Source organism: Fusarium falciforme, chromosome 2 (genome assembly GCF_026873545.1).
Source record: "Fusarium falciforme chromosome 2, complete sequence".
NCBI classification, from domain to species: Eukaryota; Fungi; Ascomycota; class Sordariomycetes; order Hypocreales; family Nectriaceae; genus Fusarium; species Fusarium falciforme.
In genome coordinates this window covers 4,116,309-4,143,858 of record NC_070545.1, presented here as the reverse complement: position 1 = coordinate 4,143,858, position 27,550 = coordinate 4,116,309, and the positions used below count along the sequence as shown (strand labels likewise).

The following is a 27,550-nucleotide window of genomic DNA, read 5'->3' as shown; positions in this document are numbered from 1 at the left end:
ATCTAAAGTGCGGGTACCTAAATCGGGAACCCGAGTGAAACTTTGAGCTCATGCTTAAGCTTGGTTTAGACTCTATGCTGGCGGTTATTATACTGAGTTTAGTAATTATGATGTCTCATATGTTTGGACTCTTCTGGTGTTTATAGTCCTTGATATTTGAGCCAATTGATCTCGCTGATATACCTATTGCCGATTTCGTGGTTAATTGGTCGGCCGGGGCGAGCGGCTTCACTAATCTGAGAATAGGCCTTGATAATCGCGTCTTGTATGCATACTTCAGGAGCTCGCCGATGAGCGAATGACCTAATGCGTCTGCGATGCGCTAACGTCAGACCCCCCACAACCGACCTTTTATACTAAAAAAGCTGATTTTTAAGCCTTTATAACTAAATAAATAAAATAGCTATATAGAAAGTAAAATATAATAAGAATATATAATATTATAAAAACTAAGAAAAGGGTTAGAGTCAGGGATGACCCTGTCCTTGTAAAGCTCGGGAGGGGGGAGATTCTCCGGGGTTGGAAGATCAAGATCCATCTCCACCTCCGAGGAGGATTGGAGCTGCTCCAGGGAGGAGTCGAAAACGTTGTGACCACCGTGGGCCGGAGGTCGAAAGGGGAGGAGGAGGAGGTGCTGCGGCCGCCTCTCGAGCCTTCTTTCGTTCTCATTCCTAAATGAAGAATATTGTTAATCCTTGGATAACTTTGATATGATGGAGGTCTTAGACTTACAAGATGGGCGATGGTGGTGGTGTGCGCCTTGACGCGCTGTTTAAGGTGGAGGTTTGGGCACCCTCGACACCCCATATCTTTGACAAGACACTTGCCCTCCTTCATCTCTTCAGATGAGATAGACCAGTCTATCTCGAAGTGTCGCAAAGGCGACAAGAGGGGTCTAAACCTCCGCCTCGGAGCCCATTGCTCGAGAAGCTGGAGGTGCTCGTCGGCCTCGCTCAACATCACGGCGATTGTTCAGGGCGGTTCCGAATCTGGGTCATGATGGGGAGGGGAGGAGGAGCTGGCGGCGGCGAGGGTGGTGCTGGCGAAGAGGCGGCGGCGGAGGACGTGACGTTACGGGGACGGCGGCGGCGAATATTGAGGGCATTCCCATCCCTCCGCCGGAATGGGAACGGCGGCGCTCGTCGGATCGTCAAAGAATCGGGACATTCCTTGAAATGCTTGATTCGTAAGATCTGTTTTGGGGAGAATAGAAGTATGGTTCCCTCCCGAAATCGATTTGTGCCCTCTTTTCACGTGCTAGGTCGGAGGGGGTTTGGCAAGAACGAGTTTGGTAAGGAGCGAAGTTGGGAAGGAGCGACTCTCCGCCGCCAGCCCCGCCGACCGATCAACCTGTTAAGAAGTGCATTATCCAGCGGCTGTTTGGAGGACCAGCCACGAGAGGGCAATAAGGTTGAGTTTGATGCATCAGACCGACAAGATAACGGCCGTGATGATTCACTGTTGAAGTTTGGCTGCACAGAACGGCATAACTGGTCTCATCCTCCTCGGAGATGGAGATGGATTGCGAGCCTCCCGCTGCGGAGGATATCCTTTCCTAGACGACAATAAGTGTGAACATAAGAATCGCACCATCGGAAGTGTTTGACGACGTACAGAACGACTGGTCTCAGTGCGACATTTAAAAAATGGGACTAATATACTCCTCATTGATCTCACACTCTCTTAGTCTAAGAATTCATAAGGTAATATAGAGACTTCTCTAAGCCTTTGTCTTAACCTTAAATCTTGTCTTATTCTTTTATGGCTGTTTTTAGATATGGATCTAAGAATGTTATACTAAAGATTCACAAATGATAGTTGGCGGTCGCTCAGTTCTGTCGGGCTGAACGAGTTCCCTGGTTGACTTTCACTTATTCATCTCTGTATCAAATAGTCTTGTCCAATGTGCAACTGTTTCAAACCGCTCATTTTCTCTAGGCCACCCGTATTCAACAGTCCCATATTCTACTCCATCACAATGCTTTCAATCTATTGCATCTGTTCAATCCGTGACTCCATGAGCACCCTCAATCTCTGCATATCTGCTGCCCCATACGTGTCCTCCAACAACTTCATGACCCCAAGAGCCGTAATCTCTGGATCCCACGCATCTCTCTTTACCACAGCCTTAGCATCCGCGTGCTCAATAAAGATGGTTACAATTTCAGCCCATCTTTGAGTGCCCTCCGGGTCGATATCATAGTGCTCGATCCAGTTTCTTCGTTTCGCATCGCGGAGGTGCCGAAGAACCGCCAGCCAGGGTGTAATAGACTGACCAGTTACGAAATGCCTGTACTTGTGGTCTGGGCCCGGATTGATGGTAGACTGATGCGTGATAAGGAAGCGGACGAGTTTGGGGGATGACAGCGGGAAGATAGTTTTGTTGCGAGAACAGAGGAACTCGGTTGCGTACGACAGTAACGGGGTCGAGTCGTCCTCACGTTCCTCATCTTCGCCGTTCGAGGTCTGAGCATGTTGAACCTCCTGGGAGACATACTCTCTAAGCCCAAATTTGGTGGCGAGACACAGAAAGGGTCTTCGAATCGGAGGGGCCTTCATCCGGATCTCATACGCGCCAAACGTGCTCTTTGCCCAATGATCGTAAGGGTCTGAAGGTTTCTCTAGCCACAGCCATGAAAGAGTCTCGTTCATTTCATTGAGGAGGGGCCGCTGAAGATTCTCCGGGTCGTTGGCGATGTACCGGGCGTGGCTCATGGCGAGCGCAATGTCGGGATACCACTCGTCCAAACGACGGTGATGTTCAATTTCATCAAGGGGAAACTTGAGGCGTAGGACGTAGGATCGCAAAAGGCGAAGATGGGCGTCAAAGTCCTGCGACTGACGAGCCTTCAGTCGTTCTCCCGCTCCATTCGCCTCCATCAGCCAGTCCCGGACCGTCCGGTGGATGTAGATGACTCGGCAGCTCGTGACGAGCTTTGCGACGTCTGCGCGATGCACCCTCTGATTCCCGATTCGCCGCTGGTGAATGTTCAGCAGCCCAGAGAAGCGGTTCTTGATGTGTCGCGCCGTTGTCGCACACCGTGTCTGAAGCTCTTCATCTGTCGCCTCACAGACCTCGCGTTCCAGCGCAGCAGCATCATCTTCTTTGTGGAGGGCAAATGCCAGCTCCCAGATGGTGAGGGAAGTCGACGACTCATCCTTTATAAAGTCGGCGACGACTTCCCTGGCGTGGATGAGCTGGAAGAGGGCCGCGGTATCGAGGACTTCGGACCCGGATTGATCCTGGAACAGCAGCTTCTCAAACAGAGCATCCAGATCCGACGGAAGGCTCTGCAGTGTCTTTTGCAACGTCTCAAGCTCCTCGCGTCGCGCGAATGCCGACAGCATCCTCTCAACCGCAAGTCGGACCCAGAGAAACACGCCATCCGCTCTCTCGACAGTGGCCAAGATCAATTGCCCACTCGTCTCACTCGTCCTCATCAGCCTTCGAAGCGGTGTGTTGGATCTGAACGCGTCCTTGACGTAACGACACATGTCCTCGTAGCTAAGATCCTGTAGCTTGGTGTTGGGCACGGAGTTGCCAAAGGCCTCGTCAAAGACTGCCCAAGGACGAGATGAGAGGCACATCTTGAGGGAGTTGCCATTATCTCTCGTCGTTAGACTTTTGAAGAAGTCGATAATCTCGTGATGGTCGCCGTCGAATTCGTCTAAGCCATCAATGAAGAGGCAGATGCTTGCGTCCTTCAGCGCGGCGTTGAGAAACGTGTCAAGGGCAGCTCTCAGGTCGGCGATGGTCCACTCCAGCTCGAGACTGATCCTCTCCTTGGTCGTCATCTGCCTCACCCTTGTCCAAAGATCGGGAAATGTCTTGGCGATGAGCTCTGGGTTCGACGAGAGGAGCTGGTGGAGGAGCGAGCGAAGCAAGCCTGTTTGCGATCGTTGCTGTCGGGAACCACTCGTCCAGAAGAAGAAACCCGCAGTGTTGATGGGCTTATCGGCTGCCCAAAGACGCAGGTACTCCATGGCCGTACGGTCCTGGGAGAGGAACCTCATGAGGGTGGACTTGCCGGAGCCAGGCTTCCCAGTGATCCAATAGATGGGGCCCAGCTCATTTGTCTTGAGCCACGTAGTAAAAGAATCGCGAAACGCATTGCGCAGAGGTTGAGTGAGGGGAGAATCGTCGAAGATCCATTCGAGAGTTCGTGAGTGGGCTTCAGTCACTTCATCCTCACGGTCGCGCATGCTCGAGTACGCAAGACTTTCGAGGATGAAGTCGTTGATGATTCCGGCGGGGGCAAGGCGTGGAGCTGAGGTAGGACTGGCAGGCGCCGACATGAGCTGCTGGGCGAGACTGTCCGTCTCGTCAGGATCGATGTCGCTGGCAGCCAAATCACCCAGCGAAAGGTGTTGCAGGGCGCCTTCGGCATCATCAAGGCTTGAGAGAAACATGTCAGCTTGGCACTTGTGGGTGATGACTGCACTCACCCGGAATCCTCTCTCATCTCCTTGAAGCGATGCACGACTTGGTCAAGTCGCAAGCCAAGGGCATGAAGATCGTCGAGCGACCACAAGTCACAAAATTCGGCGCTGTCAATCAGCTCGTCTTTGACGACGGGCGACTTCAACACGCGATCAATATGGACGATGAGGTCCTCGGATATCTTGACACAAGCGAACCTGATCAAAAAAAGAGGCTGGCCGTGCCCGTAGCGGCCGGTCTCTTGGACAACGCCCTTGATGTGCTGGACCGACTTTGACAGCGCATCCGACAGCCCAGCAAAGTCAGCGACAGCAATCGAGGCCTGCTCTCCATGATGAACATCTCGAACGACGCGATAAACATCAAGAGCGACAGTCAGACACCTCGCGATAACGTCAAAAGCAGACGCGTCAATTGCAGCAGCGGCCATTTTATAGCATGTAATAGGCGCAGCGCAGTATCTATTTCTACAGGTTTATACGAGATCTAGCTTCAATATATGTAGAACAAATGCTTTCCACCTCGGGAACTTTTTTCTTCTCGATGGGGTGATCAAGATTGTTGTTGTTTTGAAAGAGTAAGACGTGGCCTTGAGGGGTTTAAATACGAACGCCGCATTTCGCGCGCCGCAATCACGCGTTTCTTCATCCCTGTCTTTGCATCAATCTGACATTTGTTACGGCATCATATCCGTACATCTCGATTCCTTGCGCAGGGCCACTGATAAGACTCCTTCTGGGCTCACATGTCTGACTGACAGGCCGAGTTGCCGAGACCATTCATCATGGTCGTTCAGTCAATCTCAATAGCCTTCATCTCCTTCATCGCATCAGCTCTTGGGGCATCACCAGGCCTTCCCTTCGTCATCAATACCTGGGGAGGAGACTTTACAGCCGCAACAGATGCCGCCTTTCTCGCTCTTCAGCACGATGGCGCATCATCTCTCGACGCCGTCGAGATCGGCTGCTTGACGTGCGAACGCAACCAATGCGATGGAAGTGTAGGGTATGGAGGTTCACCAGACGAAAACTGCGAAACAACGCTCGACGCAATGATCATGGATGGTACCACCATGAACTCGGGAGCTGTCGCTGCTCTTCGTAGGGTTCGCGATGCTATTTCTGTTGCGAGGCATGTTCTTGAGCACACGACGCATTCTATGCTGGCGGGGGATCAGGCGACGGAATTCGCCCTTCAGAATGGCTTCAAGGCTGAGAATCTCACGACTGCTGGATCTGCGGAGAAGTGTCGGACTTGGAAGGAGGACAATTGCCAGCCGAATTATCGAGCCAACGTGAGCCCAAACCCATCAGCCTCTTGCGGTCCGTACGAACCTCAATCGGGAGACACGAGTCCACACTCGAAGCAAGCCTCACACGATACACTCTCCCTAATTGCCATCCACACAGACGGTTCAATGGCAGCAGGAACAACCACCAACGGCGCATCTCACAAGATCCCCGGCCGTGTTGGGGACGGACCCATTGTGGGTAGTGGTTCCTACGTTGACGGCGACGTCGGAGGATGCGGCGCCACAGGAGACGGAGACGTCATGATGCGATTCCTACCTTGCTACCAGGCCGTTGAGAACCTGCGACGAGGCATGTCGCCGACAGAAGCAGCTGAGGATGTGGTTCTGCGGATGCTGCGAAAGTATCCAGACATTTCGAGTGGGATTGTGGTGGTAGACAAGCATGGCGAGCATGGCGCTGCTGGCAGCGGGTGGACGTTTACGTACAGCTACAGAGGGAGAAGCATGGACAAGAGTGAGGTTGTCACGGTGCCACCTTTAAAGATATCAACACGGGGAGAACTATGATCGTATTTATATAGAACTCTTAACCATTCACCCCGTCGACAATGCAAACACTGCACCCTCAAGGGCTCCAACTTCCCCCAGTCTAGACCCATATCGCCAAGCACCCAAACCCCCATCTTCTCCAACAAGCAACAACTGACTCGGATGCTTCTCCGTACGCTAACTTACCCCGCATCATCATTTCTCTTGCCCCAGACAAAGTTAAAATGGGTCCAATGCCCATGCAACTCTCGTCGACAAGGGGTTTTATCCATGCTTCACTCTTGTCCACCCCCTCTTGCTCTTGCATAATGTCGTCCTCGGGTTCGCGAAAGGTTTCCAAGACGAGACGGTCACAGAAGAGCTGCACGGTAATGCCACTCTTGCTGCGTCATGGGGTTCTGCTGACTGGTTCTAGAATTGCCGCCTCAGGTATGGAGTCTACACAGACTACATCCGATGTTGGGTGATGCTGATTGTTAATCACGCGATGCTATGTGTTTAGACATGTGAAATGTGAGTTGTTCACCATTCACTCATTGAAGCGCGCTCATGTTCTCTAGGCGACAATACCAGACCATGCAATCGCTGTGCCAGGAATGGAGTCGAGTGCCTCAGCGAATGGATTCGCTTCAAGCACCAACCGCCCAAGATTCGGTATCACATCCACTAATGACCCTTGCTGGCCATTCCACTGACACCTTCCAGTCTCTCGACCGCAGCCAATGCTTCGTCCAACGAGTACAAGTTCTCTGAAGACCAGACCTGGTGCTCACTAGACGGCGAGCTTGAGTTTGTGGATGAAGGAAAGGACCTGCAGTCTATATACCGGACCGAGGATGCAGCCCATGAAGGAGGCGAGAGCTCTCAGGATGACTCTGAGCAAATCACTCCTTCTCGAGAGATTGGCCATCACGGCACACCGGACCAGCAGCTCAACTCTCTAACGCTCGATGCTGGCCCATATCTGTCGAGTTATCACGATTCGACGTCAGAAACAAGTTGGTCGACGGCTCTGTCGAATACCAGGCTATTGGAACGACCCTCTGCGCAGCAACATGACAGCCCAGCATCAGGCTCGGCCGTTCACTCATTAGACGGCACATTGCCACTCCCTCCTATCGACACGTTCAGCCCACTGCCCACCCAAGAAGTCGGAGCACACTGCACAGAAGCAAACCGTCCTACCTTCACTGAAATACCCGTCTACCGCGACATCTCAGTCTGGCCCCTTAAAAACCCGACCGAAGCCAAACTGATGCGCTACTTTATTGAAAAGATCGCCCGCCGCTTCGACCTCTGCGATCCAGAGCGGCATTTCGCCCTCGTCGTTCCGTGGAGGGCGGCGTTTTGTCCGCCTCTACTAGACGCTGCTTTGGCATTGAGCGCAAGGTGTCTAAGCAGGACGACGGATTTTGACTCTTATATATCGAATAGGTATTATCAGAGGTGTTTGAATGCTCTAATATCGACGCTTGGGATCGCGGATGCACTGAAGAATCAGGATCTGTTTGCGGCTGTTGTGCTGTTGAGGACGCTGGAGGAGATTGATGGTGAGTCGGGCCATGACAGCTGAGGGAGATGCTGATGCTTTCATTGTAGGGCCATTATCCGGAGCCGACTCTCAATCGCACTTACTTGGCGGTCATCTCTTTGCCAGCGCTTCAGCTTCAGAGCACAGTTCCATTTTGTGGTCTCCAGGAGTGCTCAGGGAACCCGACAGACTCACCAGCCTACGACGTGCAGCTCTCAGAGTCGCGTTTCGGCAAGAGGTCTACATGGCTTTTGCCTGCCAGCGACCTGTTCTTCCGGCATTCTACCTCCCCGAAATTGATCGATGTCTCGACAACCCGACCGACGACGGTACCTGGACAAACCGAATACTGTTACATCTCGTCGACACATTAAAGTTCTGCTTCGGAGACGAACCCATGAGACCGGACCAGGCTATGGAGAAACACAGCGATCTACTAAAATACGCAGAAGAATGGTACGCCAAGAAACCACCGAGCTTCAACGCCCTCTTCCTCGACGAAAACACCGAGAGACGAATCGCCCCCGACATCTGGATCCTCTCCGACGCCGCAGCAACCGGCCTCCTTAACTACCACCTCCTCCGCATCCTCCTCCTCTCCTTTGACCCGCACACGCCTCGCGTCGGTCCATCCCGAGCACGCTTCCTAAAACAGCAGGACAGAGAGATTAAAGAGGAGGTGAAGACGTGTATTGGAATTGCTGAGGGGAACCCAGAGTGTGCGCCGCATTTTGTCCTTGCAAGTTTGGGGATTGCACTTGCAGGGGATAGGTTTGAGGAGAGGTGGGAGAAGGATGAGTTGATGAGGTTTTTGAAGAGGGCTGAGTCTTTGCATGGTTGGAGTACCTTAGTTGCTCAGCGGCATTTGGCTGAGGCTTAGTGTAGGATAATCCGACTATAAGGCAAAATTAAGGAATATTTCTAGATGACCTATGTACAGTCTGGTAACTGAATCATGTAGTTGACGTCCTGGGCCAACTCATGGTGCCCATTTCCAGAGTATAAAATCCTCTTCAGTCGATCTCCCTCAAATTCTACGTCAACTCTAGTGAGCAAGGCGATAATATGAAAAGGCTATCAATTTTTAGTCTGATGTTTCAAACAACCAACTTTCTCCCCTCGCTATGCTTTTGTTGAAAGTCCTCTAAACCCTCCTCCAAACCTTGACCGGCATCTCCTTGACCAACAAATTCGTCCCCTCATCAAGCTCCGGCGTCCACTCCTTACTCGGCAATGCCATACCATATCTATGAACAACAGAAGCAAGCAAAACAGTCTGCTCAAGGTACGAAATGTTTCTTCCAATACACCCTCGTGCGCCCGTGCTAAACGCAATGAACCCGCGTTGAAGTTCCTGGGCACCCTCACCGAGCCATCGTTCAGGTCGAAACTCTTCAGGCTCGGGGAACACTTCTTCGTCACGGTGGGCTGTCCAGGCTGAGATGCTGACTGATGTTTCGCCGGGGATGAATTCGTCGCCAATAGCACAGCCACCTTGGGGTGTACGTCGGGGGAGGTTGAATGTGACCGAGGGTGTAATTCGAAGGGTCTCGTCGATGACGGCGCGGAGGTAAGGGAGATGCTTTACCTTGGCAAACGGCGCGACCTCTTCATCCTCGTCAAGGGCGGAGTCAACCTCTTCTTGCAGCTTCTTGAGAGCGTCTGGGTGCTTGAGGAGGTGGTACATGGCGTTGTTCATGGCGATAGCCGTTGTGTCGGAGCCGGCGTTCATCATGATAGATACCTCGGCAACAATCTCGCCCCATTCCTGGTTGTTTTGACGCCCATTCTTATCCTCCATCAAAGCCTGAAAGAAGTCATCGAGCTTCTCGCCAGCACGGTACCGAGCCAACCGCTTCGTCGCACGGTGGTACACGATGTCGTCAAACTGATCCCCAAGACGGAGCATGCGGCGAAAGTCCTTTGACAGAAGACGTGCGAGGTACTCGTTGGTCTTGTACCAGGAGTAGCCCCAAACAAGACGGGACTGTGCAATGGCCGTGTTGTGAAGACTTTCGACAAAGTTGGCAGTATACAACGTGCCATCTCTCTTCTCAGCCGTACAATCAGCAGACCCATTATCCAAAAAGCCAAGCTTCTCCGTGAGACCAATGTCCGCAATAGCTTCAACAGTGAAAAAGTTGGTCCACTTTCGATAGTCAAAGGTAAGCTCGTCTGGCTGGGGGTCTGCAGATGTCTTGGGAGGAAGAGTACAGGCGGCGTCGCAGGCCTTGATGAAGCGCTCCGTCTTGTCGGCCACCTTGTATTCCCAATCTTCGAGGTTCTTGATGGCGTAGGCTGAGGAGAGGACTCGGCGCTTGCGGGCGTGGTCGGCTTTGTTCACGACGTCGGCGAGGTGGGTGTGGGATCCTCCTGTCACGACGTAGAAGTGATCTTTGGTGCAGGGTGTTCCATGGCCGTAGATGTCCTGACACTCTGTTAGTAACTGGAGTAGCTATAGAGGCAAAGGACTCACCTTGATGGCTTGGACACCAGAGAAAGAGAGAGAGTTAGGCCCTATCCGAACTACAGGATACTTCTTGTGCAGCTCCGTAAGACGCTTCGTCCTGAAGCCTTTTGTCGCTTCATACATGAAGCCCAGGTCGGTGATACCAGCCAAGGCATTCATAGCAGGGTACTTACGGAAGCCCTTGGGATCTCGGAGGTAGAGCCATACCGGGCTAATTACAAAGTAGTAGACAAGAAAGGAGAGGAAAGAAACGGAAATGACGACGGCATACATGTTGGCTGTGCAGTCTTCGACTTGGATAGAGGTTGTTGATTCAAGACTAGACTGAGCAATGACCAGCGCCATATATACACGAGATTTGTCCTTAAAGATCGGGATTTCATTCCATTCTAGACAATGTTGCGAAGATAGCATGTCTCGGGCTCCCCAACGGGGTGAAAATGTCGCCTTCGATCACCATCTCGGAGCCATTTACCCCGTCGAGTCTCGACACTGCGACCAACTCCCGTTCTGATATCGGCATTCTCTCAGACTGTGGAGAAACAAATGCACGATGCAGATGCAAAAGAAAGTCTAGATACATGACGGCGAACCCCCCAGACTCTTCAAACATGGGCCATCCAGTCTGAAGCCATCCCGGTCCTTGACACTGGTCAAGATGGAAATTCGACCCGAGATCCCTGCTCGGTCCATGCTCCGCACTAGGTCCACACCACCTTCGGCATCTTTTTCCTCATCAAAAATTGGAGATGGTCTCGACGGGCTTCTTCCCCGCGTCTGGATGCGACTAACGATTCGAGCTGCGTCATTGCTCACCGGTACGCGGGTCAAGAAAAGGATGAGATTGCAAAGGCGTGTATCTTTGTTTAAGGTAAAGTATGAAGATGTGCGAAGAACAGCAAGTAGTATGTAGAGGATTGTCAGAGTGTTATCTATTCTTATGATGGGTTTCATAGTGTGTACTGTATAATTTGGAGTCATAGTGTAAGAAGACTGATGAAAAAACATTGCCCTCTTCGCGCTGTACTTCTTTCCACCCTTTCATCCTTAACCCGCGTGGCCAAAGATCGATGCAATGGGTGCTTCGACGCACTCATGAACGGGAATCCCATACCAAACTTCACGCAATGTCCCAGCTACCAGTTCACATACAATGTTAGCGCTGCCAGGCTGATTAGCAGCCCAAGCAGTCCCAACTGCCAAAGGGCAGCTTCCAGAGCCAAGTTAATAAAGGCGCCCTCGTCCTGGCTCCGTGTGATGCCAGAGCCTCTCCAATGGGATGGCCCCTTGCATCGGATCTCGCGATGAGATGTGGATAGGATGGTAGACCTGAGTAGCTGTCGTGTTCTTCCTTAATGCGAGGCCCTCGACGAGAAGCAATGGGAGGGTGATGAATCAGGTTGGTCATAGCAGGCGTCCAATACCGAGCGAACTCGCTTCCTCACCAGAGGCGAACGAATGAAGTTGGGGTTAGTCATAAGCGGAACAAATTTCCCCATCCACAGTCCGACCTGTAAAGCAAAAAGTCCCGTCTTCGCACTTGGCACTGTCTTGCCTGGCCAGACCGAAAAGACGAGATCTGACTTGGGCGCGAATTCCTGTGGGCGTCGGGTGGGAGGAGCCATGCATCACTCGGCTTCATCACTGTTTACAGAGCCTTGATTGTATCTCGCAGTGTCCGTCCCTGTAGTTCACATCTCTAAAGTGCTACATGCATTGACCTTCTCCACACGTTGAGTCTCTCTGATTGCACCCAATTCGCAGTCAGTCTTCATTGTTCTCCCATCTTTTCACGACGTTGTTCTGTAGCTAGCTCCTCAATCAAACCACTAATAGACTAAATACCACAAACTGAAGTCATTGCCACTCAAATCTCTCAACCTAAGCGGGAAAAAGTGCCTCATCAAGCCTCCCTCTCCGAAAATTAAACGCATGTTCCCCTACCCCATGTTCCATGAGTCGTGTCCGATGGCCCCATCTTCCCCGGACCCCAGGTCTACCCCGAACGGCTGCGCTCCGGGGAAGTAGGGGCATCTTATTCCAGGGCATATTATTGGCTGGGTGGTGAGGTGATGGTGAGGGTTGAATCGATGTTGGAGTATAAGAAGGGAGGTGAATCTCTCTCCACTGGTTCATGTTGATCAGAAGCAGCTCTCTAGAGTATCAGCAGACCTCTTTCTTTCTTCCTTTTCAAATCTCTTTTCAAGCTTCCTCTAACCCTTGATCAACTACCTGTACCGCAGCAGCTCGCCATCATGGGTTCAGCATCATATACTCTCGAACCAGTCAAGACTGGGGACAAATACCATGTCGCAACGCAAGAGCACGTCTCCATCCCCCTCGACTCTGAAGTCGAACCCTACGGACCAGCTGGTACGCCATCACTACCTCTTCACCACTCACATCTCTAACACATGCATACAGGTTTCCGCGGTCTCTTCTCCTCCCCCTATGTAGCCCTCTGCGCAGCCTTCTCCGCCATCGGCGGCCTCCTCTTTGGCTACGATCAAGGCGTTATCAGTGTCACGCTCGTCATGGATCACTTCTTGGATCGGTTCCCTGAGGTGGCAGACAATGCTCCCGGCGCTGGCTTCAAGAAGGGCCTAATGACGGCCATGATTACGCTTGGTGCCTTTATCGGCGCTATGAACCAGGGCTGGATCGCGGACTGGGCGTCTCGCAAGCGATCCATCATGATTGCTGTTGTCATCTTTACGATTGGGTCTGCTCTTCAGACTGCGGCTCTCAATTTTGATATGCTTGTCGCCGGACGATTCATCGGCGGTGTCGGTATTGGCATGTAAGACAGCCCCTTTCCAATGAGGCACTATCAGCTTCACCAACTTCCCAACTTGCTTGCTAACTCTAATTCCCCAGGCTCTCCATGGTTGTCCCCCTCTACATCGGCGAAATCTCTCCCCCCGAAATCCGCGGCTCCCTTCTCGTCTTCGAATCCCTCTTCGTCGTCCTCGGCATCGTCATCGCCTTCTGGATCACATACTCAACAAAAGACATGAGCAGCCACTGGTCCTGGCAACTTCCCTTCCTCATCCAAATCTTCCCCGGCATAATCCTCGGTGTCGGTGCCATCTTTCTCCCTTTCTCCCCTCGCTGGCTCGCCTCTAAGGGTCGTGAGGAGGAAGCTTTGGAGAACCTCGTCAAGCTGAGACGACTTCCGGAGAGTGATCGCCGTGTTAAGAGGGAGTGGATCGAAATTATCGCTGAGGCTCGTTTCCAAACTGGCGTTCTTGCCGAAAGGCATCCTATGCTTACGTCTCCCGATAACAAGACCGTGTCGAGCGCCATCAAGCTGGAGATTGTTAGCTGGACTGACTGCTTCAAGGCCGGTTGCTGGCGTCGCACCCTCGTAGGTGCTGGGCTCATGTTCTTCCAACAGTTTATTGGAATTAACGCCTTGATCTACTATTCACCCACGCTCTTTGGCACAATGGGCTTGGATCTCAATATGCAGCTCATCATGTCGGGTGTATTGAACATTATCCAACTCGTCGGTGTTTTCACTAGCTTGTGGACCTTGGACCGCTTCGGTCGAAAGACGATTCTTCTTATCGGCAGTGTCCTGACTGTCATCCCTCTCGTCATTATCGCCGTCACGGTTGGCTTGTTCTCTGATAGCTGGCCTACTCACCGCGCCGAGGGATGGACCAGCGTTGCATTTTTGCTCTTCTACATGCTCATCTTTGGCGGCTCTTGGGCTCCTACTCCTTGGGCTGTCCCGGCGGAAGTCTTCCCATCCAGCCTTCGAGCCAAGGGTGTCGCCATCTCTACCTGCTCAAGTAAGTCCTCTTCCCCTTAGCACTCACACATGTAGAGAAGCTAACCCTTTAAAGACTGGATCAACAACTTCATCATCGGCCTCATCACCCCTCCACTCGTCCAAGCCACCGGTTTCGGAGCCTACGTGTTCTTTGCCGTCTTCGGTCTTCTATCCTTTGCCTTTGTCTGGTTCTGTGTGCCCGAGACACGAGGCAAGACTCTCGAGGAGATGGACACTGTGTTCGGAGATCGCAGTGGCGGGGATGATATTGCCAAGAAAGAGCATGTGCTGCGGGAGGTTTATAACGAGAAGATGAGTGGTGCCTCGACTCCCAAGGAATAGCTTTTGGGTGGCCGGTTGTGTAAGGGGGCTTGTTATCATTCGTCATGATCATATTCTAGTGCCCTTGAGTGAGGAGACATCCAGGCTCCAGCAGATATAAGGAAATACTACCACTTGTACCTACACCTCATATTATTCTCGACATATTTTTTAGCTAAGTTCAGATATAAATCTTCAAGTCCTTTAGGTAAGCTTTTTCACCTTGTGATTGATATGACATTCAAGGAGCTTCACGATTAGGTGCACGGTATTGGGTTTTGATACCGTCATGTATTAATGACTGTGTTTTTTTTTCTGTTGTGGCTGATGGCTTCTTGTCATCATTGCAGACAATAATAACGATTAGGTTCTACTACCATATAAATCAGAGACGAAAGTTGAGCAAACTAAGATCCCCTTCCCTTTCCAAAGCCAAACTCCTACTACACTTTGACTACGTCATCGTGACTATGGCCAAAGCAAATGCGTTCAAATACGGACTATCTTCCATCGATAGGCGGGAGTCGTGATACACAACAGTATGGATTGACACGATGGACCTTTCATGGTCTTCATGTGTCGAAACCCCATCCGACCTGGTCGTTTTGTCCGCCGACAAAGCGCAACAGGCTGCTCGCACCTCTGGCAGCATTGAAGCGACCACCCTGGAAAGCTGCTGCAGCAACACCTAGGGCAGCTCGGGTATCAACCTGAGGTTGGTTGTTGTTCTGCTGCGCTTCTGCCCTGTCTAGCACCTCGTTCAGGTAGTCATCACCCGCCAGACCATCGTACCGATCCAGACACAGCTGCTTGATAGCAGGGCCGTACCTACTGGTCCACTGCTCTTCGCTGACTGTAGTATACCTCTTCCGACCCTGTTCATCGACCTGAGCAAAAGGCCACTCGGCGCGGACGACATGATACCGCTTAGTGGTGAAGAAGAGTACAGGCCAAGCAAAGATCCAGAGAAAGGTGAGGTAGAAGATCCAGCAGATCCAAGTTGTCAGCCGCCATGTGTTGAGTCGGCTAGACGAATAGATGTCGACTGCTCGGTCGGCAACAGGGAACTCGATGGTGAGCTTGCCCTTGTAGTTTGTGCTCCTGATCAAGCCTGTAAGACGAGAGCGAAGTTGTTCCTCGTCCATACCGGTAACGGTACGAGTCAGACGGAATCTGCAAGGACAAGTTAGCCAAGACGGAGAGACAGGTGCGATGCACTTACACTTTGGTCCCTGTTGCATTGGCACAGTAGCGATGACACCACTCCTTGAGGGTAGGCTTTGCGTGGCCAACCTCGATATCACCCTTGACTCCAGGGGCACGTTTCTTGAGGATAGTGCCCCGGTACGTCTTCTCTCCACCCTCCGCAGTCAAGAGTTTCATCTCGTTGGGCCCATTGGGGTTAAAGTTGGGCCACAGATAATTGCGCAGGCTAACCATGATGCGAAAATCCGTCACATCCTCACGGCTCTTCTTTCCATCCTTGTCGCGCTTCGTCTCCTTGTGCGTACCGACGATGTGAATGTACGGCGACGGAGGAAGTTGAGCCATCAGGTTAACCCACGACCCGAGAAACTGAGGATCGGCGTCGGAGCGCTTGTCCTGCAGGTGGAGCACCTCGTTTCCGATGCGGGTGCGCTTGTTGCCAATGCGATACGAGGTGAAAGCGAAATGGGACTCGGGCTCGGTAACACCAGTCCAATACAAGTCTTCGTCATCGGCATACGGGTTTCTGACTTGGGGAGCAGTGGGCGGTGGCCTCACGGTGCTGTTGTCAACAGGAGTGTAAGGGGGAGCGGCATCGTCAGCGGCATCTTCAGCGACGGCGTCGGTGTATGCTTCGCCATCGGTCGTATGCATGGACAATGCATCGGGATCATCGCGGAAACCGCTGCTTTTGGGACGAGGACCACTCATGATTGAGATCTGTACTTGGCGATGATTAAATGATGGTCGTGATGTGAGAAAGTCAAGTTAAATAACGCGACTCGAAACACGGGTCAAAGCTCCTTTTTTAGGCAGCAATCCTTCCGGCGATTCCCTAAACGAGAAGCGCCGTGAATTGAACATGAAGCGCTTATTCTGCATGGGTACGGCGTAGTCGCTCCCCAGAGCATGCAACCACTAACATAGCTCGGGGTAATTGGTTCAATCAGCAAGCAAAGAAACTGAGATCGCAGTTGGCGTCGAAACAGGAGTCCAGCTGAGCTGAGGGCCGGTGCTGCGCAAGAATTACCTAAGCCGAGGTTATCCCAGCAAGTAGACAGGGGTGAACCCCTTGCTTAGAGTCACGTGCTGCTTCTCATTTACCTCCTGAAGAATTCATAACGACATTCATTTGTTACATCATCTTTCGCTCTAAGTAGAAGCGTGCTAATATGGACAGCATCACGGCTGAGATTTGTATAACAAAGTGAGAGGTCAAGGGCTGCGGCGGATGGGTGGGATGTTACCATTGGGATATGATGTTATGATGGTATATTGGGTTTTTTTGGTATGGTTGAAGCCCGGTCCCTGGCAGGACTGCTGAGCCAGAAGACAGCCGGGTGCTCCAGTTCTCATATCTGCTATTGGTTAGGTAGGTAAAGAGGGTAATGATGGATAGAGTGTAGGCGATTGAGATCTGGGGACTTGGATCGACAGCGCTCAACTAAGCCACGCAGCACATTCCCATCTCCGATTACCACAAACCTGTCTACTACTCCATACCAGAACTAAGCCGCCTTTTCCTTCACTGTCCCTGGCGATTGGGCCATGCGGCGAGCTACAAAAGGGATCGGCCAAGCCAAGTGTTGGGTAGGGTCACTGACGACCTCATCTTCAGACGTGATAAGATCAACGACCACAACAGCGATGTAGCTTCCAACAGCTGTGAAGATGTGCCACCTATCACTCGTCAGTATCAAGACAAAGAAGCAATCGGGGCCAAGTTGCAATGAGCATACCATCCATGCAGTTCCAGGAAGAACGCTAAAGGTAATCCCAAAGCGTTTCTCGCATTCGTCAAGTAGCGGCATGCCAATTCACCAATCAGCCAGAGAAAGTATCCAAAGCCAAAGCACCCTCGAGAAAGCATTAGACGTGATTCACAACGAATGGGGGGTGGAGGGAACTATCACTTACAGCAACAGAAAAGGGAGATGTTTCGAAGACTTTGTCTGGTTTGAGAATCGAGGACGTGCTGGGAAATGATCTTGAGAGCCCGGTTTGCGACAATCAGTACTCCCGAGGCAAATGTGACTGCATGGAGAACGAATTCATCTAGGACAACGTGCGTGACCATGACGAGGGTGAAGAGGGATAACAGCACAATTCCTATCAACATTGTGCGCCGGGGGCTGGCCTTGAAGGTAAGCAGGCGATAGACAAGCGGAGTGGTCAATAAGTGCATGGATAGCTCATCGGCTGGATTCAAAATGGTTAGAGGGAGGCTGGCAATAGAGGCAGGGAAAGGCGCGTACACATCTGAGTGTGGTATTTCAGAGTCATGTGGTATCCGCCAGAGCAAATACCTACACCCATCAATCCACAGTAGAGGAACAGGCGTGAGCCGGCTGGGAATTGGGAGTAACTGAGCAAGCCGTAGAGTCCGTAGGCAACTGGTACGTGTCAATTCCTGACGATGGTGGTTTGGTGCGAGGTGGACGGACCGTAGACGAGGCTGCTGAGTGTATTGATGAACTCAGCCACGTATCGAGTCACCACATAGTCCTAATCGTCATGAAGTTGGTCTGTCAGTGCCTTTGACTGCTCGGTTCGGCGGGCAATGAGACAGGTTTGGAAGGGTACCTCTTCACAGAAACTGTATTATTGTTAGTGGACGGATGAGCCGAAGGTAAGCTAGACATACTTAAGATAGGAGGTCTGAGGACCCCAAAAAGGTGTTTCCATGATCGATTGATTGTTTTCTGAACCTTGAAGGCTGACGATGACGTTGACGGTGGGCGGATTGCAGCAATCGGAGTTGTTCGATGCCGCTTTGTCTGGTTGTTTTCCGGGCCTCACTTCTTTCTATAAACTGACTCTGGGCGGCGTACTTCAGCAGGAAGTCAAGGCAATGCAGAACATATGTACTCTCCTATAGAGGGTTGTTGATATGTGAGGTTTGTTCTCAGAGCCTGCTGCCAAGTGCTGTGGCATTTGCATGCCGAGATTCGGATGCCTCGGACCGTTAACTGGCGGCGCCACCGGTCCTCCCGACTGGATCCCTTATCTTTACATAACAGAATGGGGATGAGGGGTTTATGCAAAACTTAACAGGCGGGCATGCAAATTCGAGGTGCTGGTTGAGGCAGGCTGTCTGTTTTATTAGGCTCTAAAGTCATGAGTGCACCCTAGTTAGTCTCAACTCTCAGCCAACGTCATCTTAATTTGGGTTGCAATGAGGCTTGAGTGAAACTTGTCCGACACTTTTTCGGTCAGCGGTGGTGAGCGGTGGTCTAGATATCAGAAACACCGACTTAGGCTGAAAGATAGCGTAGCCAAGTTGACATGACAGAGATACCTGTATATGAGGCGAGCAGCGTCTTTGATCCTTCGATTTTGGCATCTATGTAGCAGGCCCACCACCTTGAAATAAATATCAATGTCAGCTATATGTACATCAGATCAATTCCTTAATCCGGCGGCAGTTACCAGGTGCCCCCCGCTCATCCCCCTGAAGCCCAAGAGTACTGCCCCTTGCTATGCTCATGATACCAGTCCCCGTGGCTGGCACTGTACCTCCGATATCCGTCTTGAGACATTTCACCATCCCGAGGTACGTCTGATCGACCAGAAAACCGGCATAGAAGTTGCCAGCAGCGCCGTCATAACTACAGTATCCTCCGCCAGCCATGCCGGATCGACTAGCACTACCAGCCGAGCAGTAGTCGTAGCCACCACTCTGCTCTTGATGGCTGCCATACTCGCCACGCCCTCCAACGTCAGTTCTGAAGGCCTGCTCAGCCTCAGGTGATGGGGTGTGAGGCATGTCCAAGGCCCACCGAATGCTCTCCTCAAGAGCGGGATCTTGTTCGATGACCTTGTCCAAAAAGCAATCCTTCCACTCCTGATGGAAATTCCGTGCTCCAGCTCTGACTTGAGCCCCGTAGTCTTCAGAGATGCAGAGGTATACCAGGTCAGTGTAATGGTCTCGAGTCTCAAGGCCTTGATCTTTGCCGCCACAAGAGGCCCGGTCGCCAGTGCTTGGCATGACCAAGGTTTCAAGGGACCCCGTCATGTCGCTCGGGATCAAGTGGCCTTCGGCTCCCTTGGGTTTGAGGTCGAGCTGGACCAGCTGCCCGTGGACACCGGCAAAGATCCTAGAGACACCAGGTGCCCACTGCATTCGATTGGCAGGTCTATAGACACTACATGCGAGTTTGCATGTTCGTCAGAATCGTCTATCTCGATCCCTTGGATCCATGTCATTTTTTATCCTTCGCCACCGGGTTTTATATCTGCCCTTTTTCCTGTTTATCGAGTACGAGGGACAGGAAAGTGAACCTTAAATATTATAGATATTTTCTTTTATATAAATTTACGATATAGCTAGGTAGATATAGAAGGAGAGCATTAATAAAGATGGGCATCGGGGAGATAGAGCGATAAGAAAAGGACTACGCGACAAGCTTGCATGCTGACCACTATACTACGGAAGATGATGGTTGTTGAGCAACCATTGTAGCAGATTCTATGCCGGCCGAATTACCAGAGTCCCTTATGCCCCGGCACTAGCTCATCGTGACTAGAAAGTCATGTTATCTTCTTAGGTGGCCCAACTCCCTATATGGCTGGCAGTTGCCACAGTTAAATTGTCTTTCGTTGCTAGGAATTGGGGTGCAGTAACTGGGAATGACGGATTGAGGGAGAGATCAGGCTTTAGACACGGGAATCACATTAACTTGTCCTCGCTCGACAGTAGCTGAGCTCTCTGGAAAAATGAATGAAATTGGAGTTTGCTTTGGGTTAATCATTGGTCTATGTGTTATCGCAATTATGTAAATAGATTATTCAGAAGTTCTGCTCTCCCGCCTCTCTGCTTCACCTAGCATGCGCCCATTGACCTCGGAAACTTCAAACTTCAAGGGCCTTGAACAATAACTTGCGAGACGGGTCAGGGATTGACTTGGCTAGGAGTTAGTAACCTCTCATTTTCGGATAGATCCATCAACTCACCATGTGTGCAAACTCAATGTTGGGATATCTCTCCGTGGCATCTACCAACTTGATATCATACTGCAAAATCGCATTCGCCAAGATCATCTTGATCTCATTCGCAGCAAAGAACCGGCCAGGACAGGCATGTCTGCCAAAGCCAAATGTCAGACTGCTCTGGTTCACGCTGACAAACTGGTGCAGCGCCGCCTTCTCAGCCGACCCATCGTCCTTGGCTTGCTGGCGGAGCTTGTAGAACCTCAGAGGATCAAATTTGTCTGCGCGAGGGAAGACATCTGAGTCGGCGCTAATTGCGACAGCGGGGATCTCTATTGTCACGCCTTCTGGGATCTTTTGGCCGTTGGACAGAGTGAATGGTTGAAGAACCTTGCGTTGGAAGGAGGCTACAATACTGTTGTTAGATTAAAAGCGAATTGGGGAGACATATCTTACCCATGGTGGCGGGATGCAAGCGGAGCACCTCCTTGAGGAAGCTATCCATCTTCTTCATGTTCTGCAAAGCTTGGCTAGTGATAACACCTGAGGTCTGAGAGAGAGCCTCGCGAATCTCAACTCGGAGTTCCTTTTGCACATCAGGCATAGCCGCCAGGTCATAGAATCTACCACAGTTAGCGTGAAATCAGAAGTAAAGGAAGAGCGACTTACGCATTGGTAGCAGTCAAAGTCGTCGTATGGATAGCCGCAAAGGTCAGACCGAGCTGCACCTTGGCGAGGTTCTGGCTGTTCTTATCAGGAAACTTGTCCTTTCTGTCCATGAGCCACTGGAGCATGTCATCCGGCTTCTCGACGGAAGGATCGGCTATGACCTCGGTCCTCTGCTTGACGATAGGATTAAGAAACTCCTCAGCCTCTGCGATTCTCTGGTCCAAGCGCTTGACAGCAGGCAGCCTCGACGCAAGGAACGGTCGTAGCCAAGGACGCATCTGCTGCACGGCGCGTTGTGCGCCCATGACCTCCATAGTGTAGTTGATTGCTGCGTCGAGATATTTTTCGGACCGGCAGAGCTCAGGGCCGATGAAGACGCGACCTGAGACCATGCCTACGATGCGGAGGAGGCTGTCGTGGATGTTGACTTCTGTCCAGTCATCGCAGGATGGGATGGAGAGCTGGAGGACTTCTCGGACCTCCTGAGCGATGGTGGGATTGAGGCGGTCTACAGACCATGAGTCTTGTGAAAAACAGAGAGTGTAATTATACTTACTCAGTGAGGGAGTCAAATCTCCCTTGATGGTGTGAGGAATGATGGGAACCGATGTCTCGATCTTGGTGTACTTCGTTTCCATCGTCTAGATAAAAACCTGCTCAGCCTCGGGTCATGCGTGTAGATTCGAGGTTGCACTAACCTCGTCAACGGCGGCATCCATGCTCACGACTGAATCGGGGAGCTTGTGCAGTTCTGGAAGGAATTTGGGAGAAATCACCACAATCGGAGACGCTGGGCAAGTCAGAATTGGTCCGTAATGACTTACACTGTATCCCTTAACTTACATCTGCTGGTGGTAATCATGAAGACTCCATCTTTGAACTACCCTCTAGTCAGCTTGAGGTCCACCTCTGTGAAGGCACGGTTGTTACCTTTTGGTATCCGTCAGAGTAGAGCTTCCTGGCTCCGGCCAGGTATGCCATTCTTCGCTTTTCTGCATTTCCATCTCCCACGACGGGCAAACCCCATAGTAGGATATTACGGTTGATGGTTGGGCCGAAAGCAGCTGTGAGGCAGATAACTACGATAGCAAGGAGGGTCGGCCACCGGTTGATGGCAAGGTCGATGAAAGACTGAATGTTTCCCATGATGAGTGGTGTGCTGTGTTGAGTGAAGGGTGAAAGAAGGGTGATTTGACCCAGCTACAGCCAGACCGGGCAGAGATGGCCTATTTATCACTCTATGAAACAACATTACACGGACTTCTGATCCCTTTTCATACTTGATCGGCATCTAGAATCACTTTCGGGAAGATCCCTACTTGAAGTCTTGTTGCGTCACTAACTGCCGTATAATAAGGCGAGCCTGATTGGTCAATTTTATCCGTCACGACACATTCGGAACGGAAAGAAAGATTCCCATGCATAACTATGCACCGGACGGGAAACCAGCAGGGGTTTGATACGCGTGTTCGTGAGCTACCGAAAGTCTAGCGCCTCGCTATCGCTGATGACATGTAAGGGGTCTTGCCGTTGATTGTAACAGTACGAGTCATGGACTAAGAGCGTGCTACTCTGTTTCAAAACTAATAATGATAATCAGGAAGCTAAGCCCTGCGATGGGCGTACGTGTCCTACTAAAAGTAATACGTAGACAGTTGCCGTGTGCCGTGCCACGGTCAGAGACCGAAAGCGAGACCGAGACCGATGACGACGACGATCTTGAACCATCACATCCTGGCCTGTGCTTTTTTGAGTTGAAGATGCTACACAACGTGGTAGCGACAAATACAACCACGGTATGTGGAGCGTTTGACGTCTGGGGGAGGGATTGGGTAGATCGTTTATCGGATCGGGTTGACGGGCTGTGTTAAAAGTCCGAACTAGCCAGGTTGATGCAGGCAATGTTACATATATAACAGTTGAAACTCCCGTCGTGATACACGAACTCGACATGTGCATAGTGGGCATGTTGGACGACAAGTCAGGTGCCGGTGTCTTTGGCGGTACGTCAGAGTCTTGCCATCGCCTGCTGCTCATCAGATCTATCAAGCTTGAACAAAAGATCGAGTTGTCAAGATGAAGCCATCCAAGGAGCGATATCAGTTGGGTTCCAAGTCCCAGCCGAGAAGCAAGAGTTCTCTCAGGAATACAGGCGAGACTCGTCGCATTAGAAAAGTATTGAAGAATTAAGCACCCATGGGCGAATTAAATACAACCACGTCCCACACACCTCGAGAACATAGCGTATACAGCATCTAGACAACCAAGGCGTTCCATTCAACTTCGCTGTAGCCGTTGGGGACATCACGAGCCATGCCAACGGTGTAACCCCAAGTGTTGTGCGGAGTGACAAACAACTTGGTCATGGTAGAGCCAGCCTCATCGGGATAGCACATCCACTCAAAGTTGTCCCTATTGCAATTCTTCCAGGGTGCAGTGCAGGTGACCTTGCCTTGGTTGAGGCCACAGTTGAGATAGGCGATGTAGTCGCCGGCGACGTCAATGTTTTGCTGGATGCAGTTGCCGAGGTATGCTGTTCCAGCCGGCTGGCCGTTTTCGCCAAAGGTTGCGCATACGTATGTGTCAGGGTTTGACGTCTTGAGGCGACCAGTCTCCGGCTCGATGGAGAAGAACTCGGCGCTGGCGTCGCCGGCTTCGTAGTCAAAGGTGATGAAGGGTGCGCGGCGGGATGCGGAGAGGCGGGTGCCGGCTGCAGGGCCGCCGCCGGTGGCGACGACGTTGAAGGTTGGGATGGGAGGGGGGCCTGCGGAGGTTGTGGAAGTGGCGGCTTCTGTGGTAGAGGTTGTTTCGACTGCCGAGGTCGTTGAGACGGAGAGAGTCGTTGAAGCGTCAGTCGAGACGGAGGTTACGGATGAGGAGGCCTCGGTTGAGACGGTCGAGGAAGCTTCAGTAGAGATAGAAACTGTCGATGAAGAAGCTTCAGTTGCAGAGGCTGACTCGGACAAGACTTGACCAGGTCAGCAAGCAGGATTGTCTTGAAGGCACTCAAAGGTAACTCACGCGTAGTAGATCCAGGCCTGCAAACAGCAGCAGCAACCATCTCAACAGCAGAAAGGCCTAAAGCCACCACAAAGGCGTTGACACGCATGATCAAGAACGAACGTCAAAAAATGAGTGACTAGAGTTGGGACAGAAAAGAAAAAGCGCCGTGGCTTGAAAGTGGCGGCGGCAGGCGTTGGTATTTAAGAAATGGCTTGACAGGGGCCAAGTCGATAGTTTGGCTGTTGGAATCAATAGTTTGCTTCTAGCTCAGGGACACTCTCACGGGTTTAAGCCACTTTTGGCACTAGAGGCGGGTATCGAGAGGTTGTTTTTGGTGCATTGGGTCTGATTGGCAAGAAGACGAGTTGAAAGACAGGGGTCTTTGTGATGCGGCTGATGGGGAGTTGGTTGGTCATTCATTAGTGATGCAAGGTTGAAGATATCAGGTTGTTGCAAGAACATCACTCAAACAGCCCAAAGCCACAAGGACAGAGAATACAGTGTCAACACAAGATTGGTATCATAAATTCCAAGGCCACAACAACACTGTCAAGACGCAAAGTGAGCGGTGTCTAGCGGGTCTAATGAAATGAAAAAAGCACATTTGCGGGTCTCAACTTGGGAACAGGTCTTGGCATCGCAGCAGAATCTGCATGAACACCAAGGAGATTAGCTTTTCAACTTGCAAGGGGCTTGAGAGATAGAGTGTGAGAACCGCACAAGTCATACCTTTGCTAAACAAGTGAAGCATGAACAGGACGTAACCGATGCTGCAGCAAACCCCTGGGCATCCAAGAGAACAAATGATGCACGTTGTCTATTCATACACAGCTTGTCAACTCAACAAACTACCCCTCCATCTCCCCCGGAAGCTCCTCTTCCCACTCATCATTAGCATACGCACCTTCCAGGGAAACAGCCCTCTTCCTCCCCCCACCCCCATACAGAGCCTCAAGCTTCTTGGCATCCATAAAGACATTCTGCATCTCTGCGCGTAGGTTCTCCTCGTCCGTGTCGCCGTCGCATGCTCTGACCCTGAATCGGACTACGCGTCTGCCGACGCCGGATGTTAGGAACGGTTTGATGCGTGAGATTACGGTCCAGGCGAAGCGGGCAAAGAGGTATTCTCGACTTCCAGAGACGAGGCATTTGATGGGGCGGTCGTGGTAGAGGGCTGCAAATTCTGATTCTCGGGCATCGAGAACGTGGAGAACATATTCCGTACGTAATTCTCCATTTGGTTCGCGGTGTTGCTTGGGAACGAGGGCAAAGACGCTCTGGTCAAAGCACACGTAAAGATCCGCCTTGAGAGGGAGGATATTGTGTTGGTCGTCCAAACTGTGAGACCCTCCACCATAAAGTCCCATACCGTTCTTGTTAAACCATTGCTGTTCCTCCCTGGGGATTAAATGTGCCCATGTGAATGCGTAACTGGTGTTGGTCACGGCACAGCGTTTGGTGTGGAGGCCAAGTGACGAAGTTGGGGCGATCCACCAGTCCGGGAGTTTGTCGTGGGGGAACTGCCAGTCATTGAAACAGGGCACAACAGCATATCGTTCTGAGCTGTGTCAGTTCTCATATCTGTCAGAAAGAACATCCATATTACCATCATCCTCAATAAAGAACCAATAGTCCCTCTCAAGCAACACCTTTTCATCATCCGCCACTATATCCTGGCCCTTATCATCCCTCGCAAGCCTCCCCTTCTCAAAAGCATTATTTGCAACAATCTGACAAGCCGTAAGAGCTGTCCGATAATGAACGCCGTAGGCGTTATCCTCGGCACTATAATCAACGCGGGGCAAACAGAACAGCAAGTTGAGGGGCTTCAGATAGCCAGGATGATAGAAGCGTATTTGGTCATAGTTGAGGTTCCTGACCTCGAGGGACGACACTGCGGATAGTGAGCGAGACATTTGGGAGTGATGGCGTTTGAGTGGGAACAGGGGTTGAAAGTGGCTGTGACGTTTTTTTTTTTGGTTTTATGAGGGTTGTGTGTGGTCACACGCGATGATGACGTCGTGTGCAGGCGCTAGAAGGGTCGAAAACAGGGCATTGTCTGGTTCGTCGACTGATAGCGCCCAATGTCCTGTGCACTCTCCGCATTTGGCGCCGTTGAGGCTGTCATCGTTCTTGGCTGACACCAAATTCCGAGCTGGTACAATACTCTATAGATATAGTCCCTATTTCTAGTAAGTGTCGACTATCGAGGGTATTGCAATCCCAACCATGTAATTCGAAAATCTCCACACCTCGGGATACCTCTCACGCCCAACGAGTCCGGTTTGACGCCAGATTGCTGTATCTCGCTCGGCCAACACCAGCAGATGTCTTGTCACGGTCTCTTATTGGATGTGCTGTTGTTACGAGTTTCGCAAGGTATCCGGAAGCGCAGTATGCCTTGGAAGCCACACTTGAAAACGATGTGAGGATGGATTAGTCCCCTCAAATTGCTTGATATCGGGTGCCCATCAGGGGTAACACCTTTGGTGCTATGCTGCGTTGGTGTTAATGTGGCGGTTGCATTGAAACCCCCATATTAAGCTGCGTAGCTTACTTCTGTGATGATTTTATGTCGCTATTAGAGTAGGAAACTGTGTGTTTTGCTGTCGTGACTGGTGGCCTCTGTTGATAACATGATGAAAGAGAGTAAAAGACGACATGTTGACAACTGGGCAAAAGTTAGCCAGTGCCATTCAAGGGCAGAGTCGCTCCTTGGCAATCCCACTTCTGTCCTCCGACAAGTATGTTGTTAGTCCACAGCCTATATCTTTTGAGCCTTATCGGACTTCGTGATCATGATCGTATCCTGGTTGAATTTACACCTACCGAGATCAGGGCCGGTTCCGCCATTAATCTGGTGAGCTCGAACACCCTAAGATTGCCAAGTCCAAGGTCTTTAATCATACGTACTCAATACCGCACCGAGCTATTCATTTCTATTTTCGACGTAGGAGAGTCTTTCCAAGAGGATTCAGTGCAAGTCAAAGATATGGGCGTTGCTATCGAAACAAGATATCTATGCGTCATCTCCACAATCATCTAGCTCTTGTATCTGAGCCAATTGACGACTTTGCAGTCCAGGATAACATTCCCAAGACTGGAATGAGAGAAGTGCGCCCTCATTTGCCCATCAAATTGGATCCTTTGCATAGTGTTGCCCCATTTCAGTGCCGCAATTCCGACCGGTAACAAAAAAGTAGTCAGATCCAACCAACACCTTCTATTTGCAGGGGAACTTTTTAGTTGTAGTATAGTCAAAAGTTCCCGGAATAGTCGATCGTTGCTCAAAACGCTCATCAAGGTCGCGTCGTAGCACGATTTTGATTGCGTGATGTACATGTCTTATCAACCTGAAACAGGAAGGTGCGGACTAGGCGGAGGTGATTCAAAGCCGGAGC

At 51.2% G+C, this 27,550-nt stretch overlaps 9 protein-coding genes across 9 annotated transcripts; 3 read left to right on the top strand and 6 right to left on the bottom strand.

The window, feature by feature from the left end:
* Nucleotides 1–1,989: 1,989 nt before the first annotated feature.
* NCS54_00320600 (AAA-16 domain-containing protein) lies at nt 1,990–4,871 on the bottom strand (the record flags this gene model as incomplete). The annotated part of the gene is made up of 2 exons (XM_053148787.1): nt 1,990–4,396; nt 4,447–4,871. The coding sequence occupies 2 exons, from the start codon at nt 4,869–4,871 to the stop codon at nt 1,990–1,992; spliced, it is 2,832 nt and encodes a 943-aa protein (XP_053004762.1).
* A 354-nt stretch (nt 4,872–5,225) lies between these two features.
* Nucleotides 5,226–6,260, top strand: NCS54_00320500 (Hypothetical protein; the record flags this gene model as incomplete). The annotated part of the gene is made up of 1 exon (XM_053148786.1): nt 5,226–6,260. The coding sequence occupies one exon, from the start codon at nt 5,226–5,228 to the stop codon at nt 6,258–6,260; it is 1,035 nt and encodes a 344-aa protein (XP_053004761.1).
* Nucleotides 6,261–6,550: 290 nt separating this feature from the next.
* NCS54_00320400 (Hypothetical protein) lies at nt 6,551–8,653 on the top strand (the record flags this gene model as incomplete). The annotated part of the gene is made up of 4 exons (XM_053148785.1): nt 6,551–6,610; nt 6,658–6,671; nt 6,948–7,792; nt 7,842–8,653. The coding sequence occupies 4 exons, from the start codon at nt 6,551–6,553 to the stop codon at nt 8,651–8,653; spliced, it is 1,731 nt and encodes a 576-aa protein (XP_053004760.1).
* A 264-nt stretch (nt 8,654–8,917) lies between these two features.
* Nucleotides 8,918–10,516, bottom strand: NCS54_00320300 (Hypothetical protein; the record flags this gene model as incomplete). The annotated part of the gene is made up of 2 exons (XM_053148784.1): nt 8,918–10,201; nt 10,250–10,516. The coding sequence occupies 2 exons, from the start codon at nt 10,514–10,516 to the stop codon at nt 8,918–8,920; spliced, it is 1,551 nt and encodes a 516-aa protein (XP_053004759.1).
* A 1,982-nt stretch (nt 10,517–12,498) lies between these two features.
* On the top strand, nt 12,499–14,363 carry NCS54_00320200 (MFS domain-containing protein; the record flags this gene model as incomplete). Its single annotated transcript, XM_053148783.1, has 4 exons — nt 12,499–12,616; nt 12,668–13,043; nt 13,121–14,040; nt 14,095–14,363. 4 exons carry the CDS (start codon nt 12,499–12,501, stop codon nt 14,361–14,363), a joined length of 1,683 nt encoding a protein of 560 aa, XP_053004758.1.
* A 551-nt stretch (nt 14,364–14,914) lies between these two features.
* Nucleotides 14,915–16,259, bottom strand: NCS54_00320100 (Hypothetical protein; the record flags this gene model as incomplete). The annotated part of the gene is made up of 2 exons (XM_053148782.1): nt 14,915–15,515; nt 15,565–16,259. 2 exons carry the CDS (start codon nt 16,257–16,259, stop codon nt 14,915–14,917), a joined length of 1,296 nt encoding a protein of 431 aa, XP_053004757.1.
* Nucleotides 16,260–17,056: 797 nt separating this feature from the next.
* On the bottom strand, nt 17,057–18,233 carry NCS54_00320000 (Hypothetical protein; the record flags this gene model as incomplete). Its single annotated transcript, XM_053148781.1, has 7 exons — nt 17,057–17,228; nt 17,288–17,405; nt 17,466–17,747; nt 17,804–17,941; nt 17,993–18,053; nt 18,132–18,144; nt 18,193–18,233. 7 exons carry the CDS (start codon nt 18,231–18,233, stop codon nt 17,057–17,059), a joined length of 825 nt encoding a protein of 274 aa, XP_053004756.1.
* A 2,166-nt stretch (nt 18,234–20,399) lies between these two features.
* Nucleotides 20,400–22,292, bottom strand: NCS54_00319900 (Hypothetical protein; the record flags this gene model as incomplete). The annotated part of the gene is made up of 8 exons (XM_053148780.1): nt 20,400–20,450; nt 20,502–20,884; nt 20,934–21,100; nt 21,147–21,654; nt 21,703–21,787; nt 21,845–21,936; nt 21,990–22,026; nt 22,077–22,292. 8 exons carry the CDS (start codon nt 22,290–22,292, stop codon nt 20,400–20,402), a joined length of 1,539 nt encoding a protein of 512 aa, XP_053004755.1.
* A 2,591-nt stretch (nt 22,293–24,883) lies between these two features.
* On the bottom strand, nt 24,884–26,065 carry NCS54_00319800 (HNHc domain-containing protein; the record flags this gene model as incomplete). Its single annotated transcript, XM_053148779.1, has 3 exons — nt 24,884–24,966; nt 25,054–25,707; nt 25,756–26,065. The coding sequence occupies 3 exons, from the start codon at nt 26,063–26,065 to the stop codon at nt 24,884–24,886; spliced, it is 1,047 nt and encodes a 348-aa protein (XP_053004754.1).
* Between the last annotated feature and the right edge of the window lie 1,485 nt (nt 26,066–27,550).